The sequence below is a fragment of the Haliotis rufescens genome, unplaced genomic scaffold (genome assembly GCF_023055435.1).
Source record: "Haliotis rufescens isolate VD_foot unplaced genomic scaffold, xgHalRufe1.0.p SCAF_28, whole genome shotgun sequence".
Classification (NCBI taxonomy): domain Eukaryota; kingdom Metazoa; phylum Mollusca; class Gastropoda; order Lepetellida; family Haliotidae; genus Haliotis; species Haliotis rufescens.
In genome coordinates, this window is record NW_025963979.1 from 2007959 (window position 1) to 2022010 (window position 14052).

General features: G+C 40.6%; 1 protein-coding gene across 2 annotated transcripts in view; it reads right to left on the reverse strand.

Annotated features, from left to right (window-relative positions):
* Positions 1–14052, reverse strand: part of LOC124117939 (2-oxoglutarate dehydrogenase, mitochondrial-like) — a 110555-nt gene that overhangs the window by 1648 nt on the left and 94855 nt on the right. For both annotated transcript variants that reach the window (XM_046479954.2, XM_046479953.2), the window contains exons 18-19: positions 9209–9445; positions 6068–6231 (exon numbers count right to left, since the gene is read on the reverse strand). In XM_046479954.2, coding sequence (XP_046335910.2) covers positions 6068–6231; positions 9209–9445 — 401 coding nt within the window. The remainder of the gene's footprint in view (positions 1–6067; positions 6232–9208; positions 9446–14052) is intronic.

The window sequence follows — 14052 nt, forward strand, 5'->3', positions numbered from 1 at the left end:
GTATCTCTTGGATAAGCATGCAAACTTTCATTCAAGCAACTTCATTAGTTGCATGGAGCAAGGGCCTTAACTCTGCATAAAATGAATTTAAGGCACCGTTTCGAACTCATTGGAGATGGTGACCAGTAACTTCAGCGTGCAAAATTTAATTTCTTTAACTCAACAGCTTTTGAGAAAATTTGTCCCCATTGAGATGCGGACGGAAGGAAGGACGGGCGGACGGACGGACGGGCGGACAAACTCAAAACTCAAAAGCCCACTTCATGGTGGAGGAAAATAAGAAGGAATTAGTAGTGACAACTCAGTGAATCATTTTGAAAATTCAAGTTTCAGTATCCTGACAGATGATCTATGGTTTATTTTGCAGCACTTGGACATATACTCATTTGATACAGGGGTTCCTAATTTGATTAATGCCTCGGGGCATGCCCAGAGCTTGAGACACGTCACTTCATTCCAATAAAATGCATCAACTAGATGTAGATAAATTGGGGAGGTGGGAGGGAATACCTCCTCATGCAACAGAGGCATTATTCTAAGAATTATACCCAATGACAAGTACTGTTTGATAAATCCTTCGAATACCATAAATATTACATCAAAGCCAGAATACTATAATGGTGAAATATTTACACTAAGTTTTCATGAAATAATAAGATCCACAACAAGTGCTTTTATAAGTTATCATGATGTAACATTTATACAAATTTTTATATAATTATAGAACAGCAAGTAATATATATTAGGATCCAGGAAAAATGCAAATAAAAAATATTAGTAGTTTCAGTTAGAGCTTTTAGATAAATAGTAGTCTAGGGTAACAAGAACCCATCACCCAGACACACTATTCAATAAGACAAAAGTTCTGTCTACATAGTTTAATAGATTGCCTTGAACTATTTTATTTAAGTAAATCTGTCATCACCTATATTAGAATATCATTGAGCAAATACTTCAATTTAGACTCAATAAGGTTTAGCCCCATACAAGGTTGTCTATTGTGATATCATACTGTATTTCCAGTAAATATGACAACAGGATTAGTGCCAGTCTAACAGGATTTAGTATTCCCCTCTCTCTTGCCATTCAATTACAGAGAGAAGCAAGATGTTAGGCAGTAGGGGTTTATTGCTCAAACCAAGGAAACCTCTCGCCCACGGCACCCTCAGCTATATTTAAGATACTGTTCAAGCTGTTCTTGTAAATAAAATTGTAATTAGTCTCTTGTGACCCCTGCTCTTTGCTTACTAATTCCCCACAAAAACCAGCACACCATTTGGAAGGTTTTGAGGATCAGAACAGAATCATAATAATACACAAGAAGGTTGGGTGGGATCTAGCATATAGTAATCCAAGATAGCTGACTGTTAATGACACATATACACACAGAAACGTTTAAGAAAATGCACAATAACTTGATAGTTACACTGTAAACAACGTTATACAGTGATCCCTCGCTACAACGCTACCTTCGGGGTACAAATAATTGATGAACGTTATAGATGATCAGCGGTTTAACGAAGGTCGAGTCGTAGGTGGTAGATGACCAACAAAACAGTATACATGTTTCAGAAGTTATTTATGATTCATAGAGTAAAAAAAGAATTGATCGAGTATTAATATGTGCTTTAAAAAAAACCCAACAAATCGTATCCCTTCAGGTGAGTAAGCAGGTAGATCTATAACAAACTTGGTCAATAAAAGTATGAAATTTGATATAAAACATCACTAGACATGATGATTTACGAGGGCTGGCTGAAAAGTTCTAAGTCTAACTGTGAAAGACCCGTACCAAGTCGATGGTTTTCATTTATTTCTCCACATAGTCCCCTTCCAGGTTTACACACTTTTGCTGCAAGGCCAGGATGCCGGTCAAGATGAAATTTTCTTCAGCCACCCTAAAAAAGTCATTCACAGCGGAAATGACATCATCATTACTAGGAAAATTGCTACCGGCTTGTTCCTTTTTCATTTTGGGAAACAGATGGAAGTCTGACAGGGCCAAATGGGGTGAATAAGGGGGATGGTCAATGAGTTCGAAGCCACAATCATGGAACGCTGACATGGCAACCACCGATTTGTGAACAGGAGCATTGTCTTGGTGGAACAGGACTCCTTTTGTGACGTTCCCCATCGCTTAGCTTTGATAGCTTCACGCAACTGTCTCAGTAGGTCAGCATAATATCTTCCATTGATAGTCTGGCCTTTTTCAAGATAGTCAATCAGCAGAATACCCTTGGAATCCCAAAAGACTGAAGCCATCACCTTTCCAGCAGAAGGAACCGACTTGGCTTTTTGAGGGGCTGGTGATTCCGGATGCTTCCATTGTTTAGACTGAATTTTGGTTTCTAGTTGAAAGTGATGAATCCAGGTCTCATCCATGGATATAAATCGGGCCAAAAAATCCTCTGGATCTGCTTCGAAACAGCATAAATTGTCACGGGACGTCAGGAATCTGACACGTTTCTGATCCACTGTCAAGAGCTTTGGCGCCCATCTTGCAGAAACTTTTGTCATTCCCAACTCGTTGGTGATAATGTGCTCAACCCTCTCATGAGAGATGCCCACAACACTGGCAATATGCTGATTGGTCAATCGTCGATCAGCCATCACCATGTCATGCACCTGGGTAATGTTTTCCGGAATGGTTGCTGTTGAAGGCCTTCCTGAACAAGCGGGTCATCATCAAGGCTCTCTCTGCCAAGCTTGAATTCCGCAACCCACTTCTTTACAGTGGAAAAGGAAGGGGCATCATCTCCTAAAGTGGAGACCATGTCAGCATGTATCTGTGTTGGAGTTAGGCCTTTCAGTTGCAGGTACTTGATTACTGCCCTATAGCCAGTTTTGTCCATTTCTGGTGATTTCAATGGGTAGGTTCACAAGATGGTCAATAATAACACTACAGTTGCAGTTCTTATGTCTATGATTCATGATGTACTTGTTGGTGGCAAAAGTTTGTTTCAATCCGATTGAGATATCCCACTTAGGCTTAGAACTTTTCAGGCAGCCCTTGTACCATTTAATATGTGTTTCCTGCTCTCAAAGGCATTGTTTTATATGCAGAGATTAAGATTACCTTGTGTATTTTCTCGTAAACTAAGCCGGAAATAGCAATCAGCTGTGCACACGTGTCCTCCAATCTACCAGTGATTCAGTTAAAATGTACCCAGTGATACCACTTTAAAGAAATCTGATGCAACGGTCGAAAGAAATTGTATCTGAAGTTATTATTTCATCAGGAATAATATATTCCAATATCGTGTTATTTTAGTTGAAGCTTCCACCATGTATACTTAAAATTATAAGAACCACAAGTGTAGCACTTTGGTACAGATTGTATGCAGGATATTTTTTCACGTATGGTACGATTTTGACCAGTCACCGTAGGGACTTCCCGCGCAAAATGTATTTCGATTGCAAAAACGTTATGTTGACATTTAATAGTCAAACTGCCTCAAATATGACTTTAAGCATGTCATGGTACAGCATTTATGATATGTGTATCCATTCTCTTGCAACTTAAGTTCGTTTCAAGGCGTCAATAGCGGTAATGTGACCGTGGTTGCTGTAAATAACGGTGAGTTGTACGATCTACCGATCACTTCGCATATGATTTCGCCGAAATTATTGTAAACATTATTTTAATTAAATGAAATTTTGAACATAATTGAAAAAATACATTGCAAACATTAGTCCAGATAAACAATGAACCTTTTTTTATGTTACCAGATATTATAATAATAGGATTAAATTGCGTACTTCAGTTCAGATTTGTTGACTGGAATTTCCGGTGTTATGGGATCATGGTGATCAACTGATAATGTTTTCTGAGATGGGGGAAAACATCGCGTCATTGGAAAACTTGAGGTTATTGAAAATGTTAGTTAATTTGGGGAGCCATGCTTTAACGCCCGCTATAACCAAGTTAGCGCTATATTGAAGGGTGCAATAACGAGGGAACACTGTATTGGCAATTCCATGACATTATTTCCAGTCTATGATGTCACTCTTCGTGGTGTTGATGTCATTTCCGTTTCTATGGGTGATCTCATTTGGTTCTAATGACATCACTTCTGTCTCTGACACCTTTTATGGTTACACTGATGTCACATCTGTTGCCGAGGACCTTTTTTGCTGTCTTCACTTTTGTTGAACCGTAGATCACCTGCAGATATTCTGGTGTGGCCCAGTTGTACACCTCTGGTCTGTCCAACCCTAGATGGCTACTGGGAAACCACAGCCTTGGCAGCCACTAAAGGCTTCAGGGAGTACAGACCCTCTAGATATGAGAATATCTCAAGCAGATATAAATACATGAACACATTTTTGGACATTTACTGACGGCTGGCGATGACTTGTTCAACAGAGACGACCTTCCATGACGCTAAGGATTTTGATAAATTTTGTTGTAGAGTCGTTTATTCATGGACTTCTAAGGTGCAGACATTTATGTTGATAGTCGGATCAACAAGTTCCACCTTGGGAATGTACATAGTGTTTTGATAGTGTTTCCTCCATTTGAATTGATTTCATGAGTCGCTTTTAGGAAGGGATGGGTGCCGACAGATTACTCCTCATGTTGAAGACGAATGTATCCTTCTATCGTCCCATATCGATGGAGCAAGAAACCCGCCACCATGTGTATAGTTGCCAGGTGTTTAGGTGAAGGTTGTGCAGGCTGCTGTAAAGTACGTCTGATCAGGGCTGACAAAGAAGATGGTACTGTAGTGCAGGGCTCCGGATAAAAGCCGTACAGGCGTATGTAAGGATGAAAATATGCACGATTCGGTGGGGGATAATTTAGAAAATGTATCAAATACTCATCACAGCATACATGTACGTAAGCAGCATATTTTCTTGTGCATAGTTCGCACTTTTTTCCAAAACAGCTGTGTAAAGGGGGTGCGCATAATACATGCCATAATGAGTTTTCATATTTTTTTCCCCAACGCAAAGTCAATACCACGAGCACATAACACCGGATATACCATGTCAATAAATCTGTACATATGTACGCAAATTAATCAAGTAATTATACTGTCTGGTTACCAAAAGTGTTCACTGCACATCCAGACTTATGTTGAGAATCCAGCTGTCATACATGACATGCTGCCAATAGTTGGCGTAATCTCGGAGACATCCCCACAAGATGCCCCTAGAGAGTCATAAACAGCGCCCTCTGCTGCCCCTGGGGGTTTCCCTACTTACTCCTTGATGACGTTGGAAGGTATGCCTGTCTTTATTGTCCAAGGGGAGAGGGTGTGATGAACTAGGAGGCACACAAAAAGAATCACGGCCTGGATGCCCACATAATTTTTACGCCAGAATAGAACAACAAAAATATAATTGATAACCTAAGATACTTTAGTACTGAATTGTAACACAAATATGTGTGCTCAAATAATTGAAAAACTTTTCAGTGTGTTATGCTGAGCACACAAAAGAAAGAAGTTGTGTCTCCCGCTCTGTGCCTGCACTGAGGCATTTGATACGATATGCAGTATTCCTAACAACTGATTAGGATGGCTGACAGTGAATAGAGGAAAGGTATTCGAAGGAACGTTGTAAAGTTTCAACTTCATTGGTGCTGTAGTTTCTGTTTATTGTTTAACCCTGCACTCAGCAATATTCCAGCTATATAACGGCAGTCTGTAAAAAATCAAGTCTGGACCAGACAATCTAGTGATTGACATCATGAGCATCAATTCACACAACTGGGAGCCTGACCACCTGATTCCGTTAACTCGCCAATTATGATAAGTATAGTCACCTTTTACGGCAAGCATGGGTTGCTTTGTGGTTTCTGGGGAGAGTGTATTTTGTGAGAATTTAAGAGCATGTTCCAAACTACAAAAGTTAAAAGAGGGTTAAAATTTAGATATCATGAAAAACAGAACAAAAGTGTTCAGCCCAACTACTTACTACACATATGCCCAATTTCATTATATTTTTAAAGTGGCAGCCACATTGAAATTCAGATTTAAACCTGTTGACTGTTTGTTTCTTGTCAATGCCACACTCAGCTATATTCAGCTTTACCCGGTAATATACAGCACATGATACATACTCGAGATCCACTGAACTGTTGATCTTCTTGAGGACAGTGTTGATCCTTGGCTCCACATAGAACCATGCTCCCATGTTCTTGTGTTCCTCTTGGGCCCAGCACAACCTGGCACGGGGGTACTTGAGTATCTCCGCCTTTACCAGGTCGAAAGGGAAAGGTGTCAACTGAAATCACACGATAACATAACTTAGGCCAGACATTTGTATTTAATTGTTTTTTGTTCTTCTTAGTGAACTCAAGGTCCTGACCACAAAAGCACCCTGGGGTTTGTTCTTAAGAGTCAATGACAATGAAAGCTGATTAATCCACTGCTACCTGACTGGTACCTTCAGCCACCTCAGTAGGATGGTGTAAGTATGTATCATCACTACACTTGGCTTTTCCAATTGTATCAAATAAATTAGGGGAAATTAGGTTTAAAACATAAAACTCCAAACACATAAAAGTGTACAATCGACCATTTGGCAAGTGCTGTAATACAAAAGGGTCATGAATGACTTACGCGCTGGAAATGTAACTAAACTGATTGGATTTGCTGGCATGGAAACAAGACAAAATTCAGAAATGCACACATTCCATAATAGCAAAAGACACCATTTCATGGCAAGACTGATATCTGTGCACATTTTGATCAAGAAATATAGAAAATTCTTGAGTTAAGCTATGGAAACTAATCACAATCCAAAATCAGGTGAGAGCTTACCTCACACACATGACCAATGCAATACAACTTGGAAACATGAAAGACCTACATCACCAGCTACCTTAATAACAATAAAGTGTGGTGAGAAACATCAACACACAACGCCATTTAGAAAGTGGTGAAATGTAACAAATGTTATATTTGGGATAACACTTTCTTAGTAAAGTACAGATTCTAGTACTTTTTTTTAAGTTGAGTTCCATCTAGGACTCGAACCCACACTCGCAGACTGTGTGGAAGCCTCGGTGGCCGAGTGGGTTTGATTGCTGACTATTGTGCTGGCAATTAGATGCCTCACTCTGGCAGTGTGAGTTTGAATCTTGGATAGGACTGAACTAGTACTAGACTTGACAGTGATGAGTGTGTACTAGACTTGACAGTGATGAGCATGTACTAGACTTGAAAGTGATGAGTGTATACTAGACTTGACAATAATGAGTGTATACTAGACTTGACAGTGATGAGTGTGTTCTAGACTTGACAGTGATGAGTGTATACTAGACATGACAGTGATGAGTGTATACTAGACTTGACAGTGATGAGTGTGTACTAATCTTGACAGTGATGAGTGTGTACTAGACTTGAAAGTGATGAGTGTATACTAGACTTGACAGTGATGAGCGTGTACTAGACTAGACAGTGATGAGTGTATACTAGACTTGACAATGATGAGCGTATACTAGACTTGACAGTGATGAGTGTATACTAGACTTGACAGTGATGAGTGTGTACTAATCTTGACAGTGATGAGTGTGTTCTAGACTTGACAGTGATGAGTGTATACTAGACTTGACAGTAATGAGTGTGTACTAGACTTGACAGTGATGAGTGTGTACTAGACTTGACAGTGATAAGCATGTACTAGACTTGACAGTGATGAGCATGAACTAGACTTGACAGTGATGAGTGTGTACTAGACTTGACAGTGATGAGCATGTACTAGACTTGACAGTGATGAGTGTATACTAGACTTGACAGTGATGAGTGTGTACTAGGCTTGACAGTGATGAGTGTATACTAGACTTGACAGTGATGAGCGTGTACAAGGCTTGACAGTGATGAGTGTATACTAGACTTGACAGTGATGAGTGTGTACTAGACTTGACAGTGATGAGTGTGTACTAGACTTGACAGTGATGAGAATGTACTAGACTTGACAGTGATGAGCATGTACTAGACTTGACAGTGATGAGCATGTACTAGACTTGACAGTGATGAGCATGTACTAGACTTGACAGTGATGAATGTATACTAGATTTGACAGTGATGAGCATGTACTAGACTTGAAAGTGATGAGTGTATACTAGATTTGACAGTGATGAGTGTGTACTAGACTTGACAGTGATGAGTGTATACTAGACTGGACAGTGATGAGTGTGTACTAGACTTGACAGTGATGAGTGTGTACTAGGCTTGACAGCGATGAGTGTGTACTAGACTTGACAGTGATGAGCATGTACTAGACTTGACAGTGATGAGTGTATACTAGACTTGACAGTGATGAGTGTATACTAGACTTGACAGTGATGAGTGTGTACTAGGCTTGACAGCAATGAGTGTATACTATACTTGACAGTGATGAGTGTATACTAGACTTGACAGTGATGAGTGTGTACTAGACTTGACAGTGATGAGTGTGTACTAGGCTTGACAGTGATGAGTGTGTACTAGACTTGACAGTGATGAGTGTATACTAGACTGGACAGTGATGAGTGTGTACTAGACTTGACAGTGATGAGTGTGTACTAGGCTTGACAGCGATGAGTGTGTACTAGACTTGACAGTGATGAGCATGTACTAGACTTGACAGTGATGAGTGTGTACTAGGCTTGACAGCGTTGAGTGTATACTATACTTGACAGTGATGAGCATGTACTAGACTTGACAGTGATGAGTGTATACTAGACTTGACAGTGATGAGTGTGTACTAGGCTTGACAGCGATGACTGTATACTATACTTGACAGTGATGAGTGTATACTAGACTTGACAGTGATGAGTGTGTACTAGACTTGACAGTGATGAGTGTATACTAGACTTGACAGTGATGAGTGTGTACTAGGCTTGACAGTGATGAGTGTGTACTAGACTTGACAGTGATGAGTGTATACTAGACTGGACAGTGATGAGTGTGTACTAGACTTGACAGTGATGAGTGTATACTAGACTTGACAGCGATGAGTGTGTACTAGACTTGACAGTGAAGAGCATGTACTAGACTAGACAGTGATGAGTGTGTACTAGACTTGACAGTGATGAGTGTGTACTAGACTTGACAGTGATGAGTGTGTACTAGACTTGACAGTGATGAGTGTGTACTAGGCTTGACAGTGGTGAGTGTGTACTAGGCTTGACAGCGATGAGTGTATACTATACTTGACAGTGATGAGTGTGTACAACAGTTGACAGAGTGTACTAAGTGCAGGGGGAGTCAATGACCTGCTCCACTCTTCCTATGGCAATCTGTTCGACCAGATTCTTCTTCTCTCTCTCCTTCACAAGTTCATAGTACACCTTGCCAGTACAGAGGATCAGCTTCTTGACTGTGTCAGCATTACTGGCTGCTACCCCCTTCTCAGGGTAGAATCGCTGGAAGTGAGTTCCCTCAAACATCTCGTCAAAGCTTGAGCGTGCCTCGGGCAAGCGCAACAATGACTTTGGTGTCATCACCACCAGCTGTAAAAGTGTAGAACATATTAAACATTGAACTTACCTTGAAATTTCTGAAAGCAACAATACTATAAATAAGCCATAACTTTAACCCTCTTGGTGCCATGGGACCATATATGGTCCCTCACTCTTCCCACCCTCTCAGTGGCACAGGACCATATATGGTCCCTCACTCTTCCCACCCTCTCAGTGGCACAGGACCATATATGGTCCCTCACTCTTCCGACCCTCTCAGTGGCACAGGACCATATATGGTCCCTCACTCTTCCCACCCTCTCAGTGGCACAGGACCATATATGGTCCCTCACTCTTCCCACCCTCTCAGTGCCATGGGACCATATATGGTCCCTCACTCTTCCCACCCTCTCAGTGGCACAGGACCATATATGGTCCCTCACTCTTCCCACCCTCTCAGTGGCACAGGACCATATATGGTCCCTCACTCTTCCCACCCTCTCAGTGCCATGGGACCATATATGGTCCCTCACTCTTCCCACCCTCTCAGTGGCACAGGACCATATATGGTCCCTCACTCTTCCCACCCTCTCAGTGCCATGGGACCATATATGGTCCCTCACTCTTCCCACCCTCTCAGTGCCATGGGACCATATATGGTCCCTCACTCTTCCCACCCTCTCAGTGCCATGGGACCATATATGGTCCCTCACTCTTCCCACCCTCTCAGTGGCACAGGACCATATATGGTCCCTCACTCTTCCCACCCTCTCAGTGCCATGGGACCATATATGGTCCCTCACTCTTCCCACCCTCTCAGTGGCACAGGACCATATATGGTCCCTCACTCTTCCCACCCTCTCAGTGCCATGGGACCATATATGGTCCCTCACTCTTCCCACCCTCTCAGTGCCATGGGACCATATATGGTCCCTCACTCTTCCCACCCTCTCAGTGGCACAGGACCACATAAGGTCCTGTGAAAATGTCCATTTTCAACTGTGAATAAAGATGTCAAACATGAGTGCACAAAATAAAAATTGTAACCATCATCCTAGCTTTAACATCACGTAACCCATATTTTATACAGTATTACAGAATACAAAATTCGGTGAGATTAGTAAGGCTTAAAAAAATAAAAGAATTGGTTCTCAGGCAATGTTTTTTGAAAATATAGTGCAGGCGGTGTTCTTTTTTTCATTTTTTGGGTGGGTGGGTGGGTGGGTGGGTTGTTTGTTTGTTTGTTCAAACTAGTATGTAACCAATAAAAAGTTGTGTAGTCAATCAGCAGTTGTGTAATCAATAAACAGTTGTGTAACCAATAAACAATTGTGTAACCAATAAGCAGTTGTGTAACCAATAAACAGTTGTGTAATCAATAAGCAGTTGTGTAATCAATAAACAGTTATGTAACCAATAAACAGTTGTGTAATCAATAAACAGTTGTGTAACCAATAAACAGTTGTGTAACCAATAAACAGTTGTGTAATCAATAAGCAGTTGTGTAACCAATAAACAGTTGTGTAACCAATAAACAGTTGTGTAACCAATAAACAGTTGTGTAATCAATAAGCAGTTGTGTAACCAATAAACAGTTGTGTAATCAATAAGTGAGTGAGGGAGTGAGTTTGGTTTAACGCCGCTTTTAACAGTATTCCAGTCATATCACGGCGTGTCAGCTTAATGTGGAAGGAAAGCCCGAAGTGATGCAGGTCTCAGACGTTTATCACTTCGGTGAAACCCACGAGCACGGGTATGGTGCTGACAAACCTAGAAACATAATCGGGGCGAACGGGGATTCGAACCCACAATCATAGGTTTCTGGCGTGACCAAGGGACGCAACTCAGCACAGCGAATCGCGGCGCCTTAGACGACTGGGCCCCCCGTGCCCCCCGTAATCAATAAGCAGTTGTGTAATCAATAAGCAGGTGTGTAATCAATAAGCAGGTCTGTACAATCAACCTGGGAGAGGGCCTCCCAACATAAATGTATTCCTTGGTGAGACAAGAGTCATCAGAAGATGACAAATCTCCCCGGCCCTACAAATTATCTGCCTGTTAAGTCCACTTGATGAAGAATTTCTATCTGATCTGTCTGTCAGTATACTAGAGTAGTTATTGAGCTATCAAAACAATACCGTGGAATTGGGATTCGGAACTTTGTATTTCTATGTCAGGTTCACACCAACATGAACAGTCAAAGTCAAACTTGTTGCCAGGGATACGGAAAAAATGTAAATTCTAACAATCCCTTAATAGCAAAAGGCACCAGATGACAAACTGGTCACATGTGTGCATACCGGTAGTTTTAAAGAAGAATACCTATAAGTTTTAAAGATGTAGTCAAAGTCAAACTTCTTGCCATGGAAACAGAAAAAAAATTATCCAAATTCCTAAATAGCAAAAGGCACGACTTCAACCCCTGAATAATACATGTTCCAAGTTTGATTCAACACTGTTGAAAAGTGTTTTAGTGCTGCTCCAGAAACGTCACCTACCTCCATTTCAGCAAAGTCTAACTTGTGTCAACGGATACATGTTAAAATGAAATTTTGAAACATTCTTAAATAGCAAAAATAATTTTTTTTAAATTACAAAATAGCAAAATGCTCCACTTCAACATGTGACTGATACATCTTTCAAGTTTTGATCAAATATACTGAATGGTTTTCGAATTCTGCCCCGGAAATGAACCCCATCCCCAATGGAGTCTATGTCCAACTTCTTTCCATAAAAATTTAAAAAAATAATAATTCGAAAAATCCCGAAATATCAAAAGGCACCACTACCATATGTGACTGATAGATTTGCCAAGTTTCGATCAAATACACGGAATGGTTTTCGAGTTCTGACCCTGAAAAGGAAATGATTAGACAGACAGACACAGACTGGCTGATCGCTATATCGCCCCGCATTATATGCCGGGGGGATGAAAAATACTGGAATAAAGTATTTGACTCCCGTTGGACTTGGAATATTTATGGATTTAAACATTTTTTTTTTAAAAATGGAAATAAAAACGAAACATGCAGCGAACTTTAAGATGATGCAGGCGGTGTCTGAGAACCAAGACTTTTTTAGCCTAAAGTGATTACCGTGATTCTCGACGTTGTAGTGCCATGATTGAACTTCAAGCGAATGACGATAATTTTTATTATGCACCCATGTCACATACACGTAACTAATATAATATCAGACAATCAATTTTAAAAAGAAATTTATCAGACTGGTCAGAGGATTTACCTTTCGCCACCATACAGTTATTTAAGTAAGGCCAGCGATGTTTAGTCCGCAACAGAAGTCTTTTTGTTCAAGTATTGTATATTATTATCGACTGTGTGTCATGGTGATTTAGCACAGCGCTAGAGACAAAATGACAGTACAGAATGTCGAACTGTTTATGATGCTGATTTATAGTAAATATTCAAATTTAAGATATGGAAGGTCAGCTGTAATTGTTGATATTATGGTGGTATAGTGTATATTTATAGGCAGGAAGTTCATGATGAACACGTAATCACTGACTGGCCAATTTATGTCCGAAATAATGCACTGGGCATGTTTTTTTGTCTACCAGTTGTTCTTCATGCTCACCCATTTCAACAAATAACTGCTGTTTTTTTCATATGAAATGACTAAGAGTCATGAGTGACTGATCAAACTACCTGACCGTGTAAATGAATTGCCCTAACCGTTTCACACTTGGTCGCAAAAGGTGATTTCAAAAGAGTGGCCACGACATCTAACGTGAGTAGTAGTATAGACAATGACAGTTCTGGCTCACTTCCACTGGAGCAAGATTTATATACCTATACTGCTACTACAGAGGGAATTTTTTATGCAAAAATGATGATGCGCACAAACGATCGTCATGCTAAGCAGTTGCTATATTTTGCTACGCAGTTGCTAAAACTTGCTTAGCAAAATATAGCAACTGCGTAGCAAAATATAGCAACTGCGTAGCAAAATATAGCAATTCAAGCGACATTCAAGCTGAGACGAGGATGTATGTTTTCTTGTGGCCAGAGTGAAACAAATTTTTCAGATTTTTTAGCACATAAACAGTATAACGACGTGCATGTGTGTGTGTGTGTGTGTGTGTGTGCGTGCGTGCATGCGCTTGTACTAGTTCGGACTGATGCCGATTTATAGTGCCAGCACACTGAGATACCATGCCGCAGTTTAACATGAATACCTCACTCAGACACAGTATACTGACTCCGAGCTGACCAGTCCTTGTTTTAGCCCCTTAATGCCGAGAGCCAGACAGGGTAACAACAAGTACCATCTTTTGGTATGATGCGGCCGGGGATCAAACCCTGGACCTTCCGCTATCTGGGCGGACGCTCTACCACTACAACACGGAGGCGCTCGATTGCACAAACAAAGCAATGTTTGTATGACATATGGCACCCAAGTTACGAGAGATCGAAAGTAGGTTTGTTGAATAGATTTGCTGCTTCTGAAAACGATTCAGTGATTTTCAATGAATCTATGTGTACTTACTTTTTGGTGGTAGTATGTTAATTTAATCTTGTATAATTATTAAGAAATAATGTCAATTTGAGTATTGTTAGGGCTGTTCAGAGATCTTTTTCATTTTTTTCTTTTGAAAATGTCCGATGTCAAATACCCCGAAGTTGTATTTTTACCTTTAG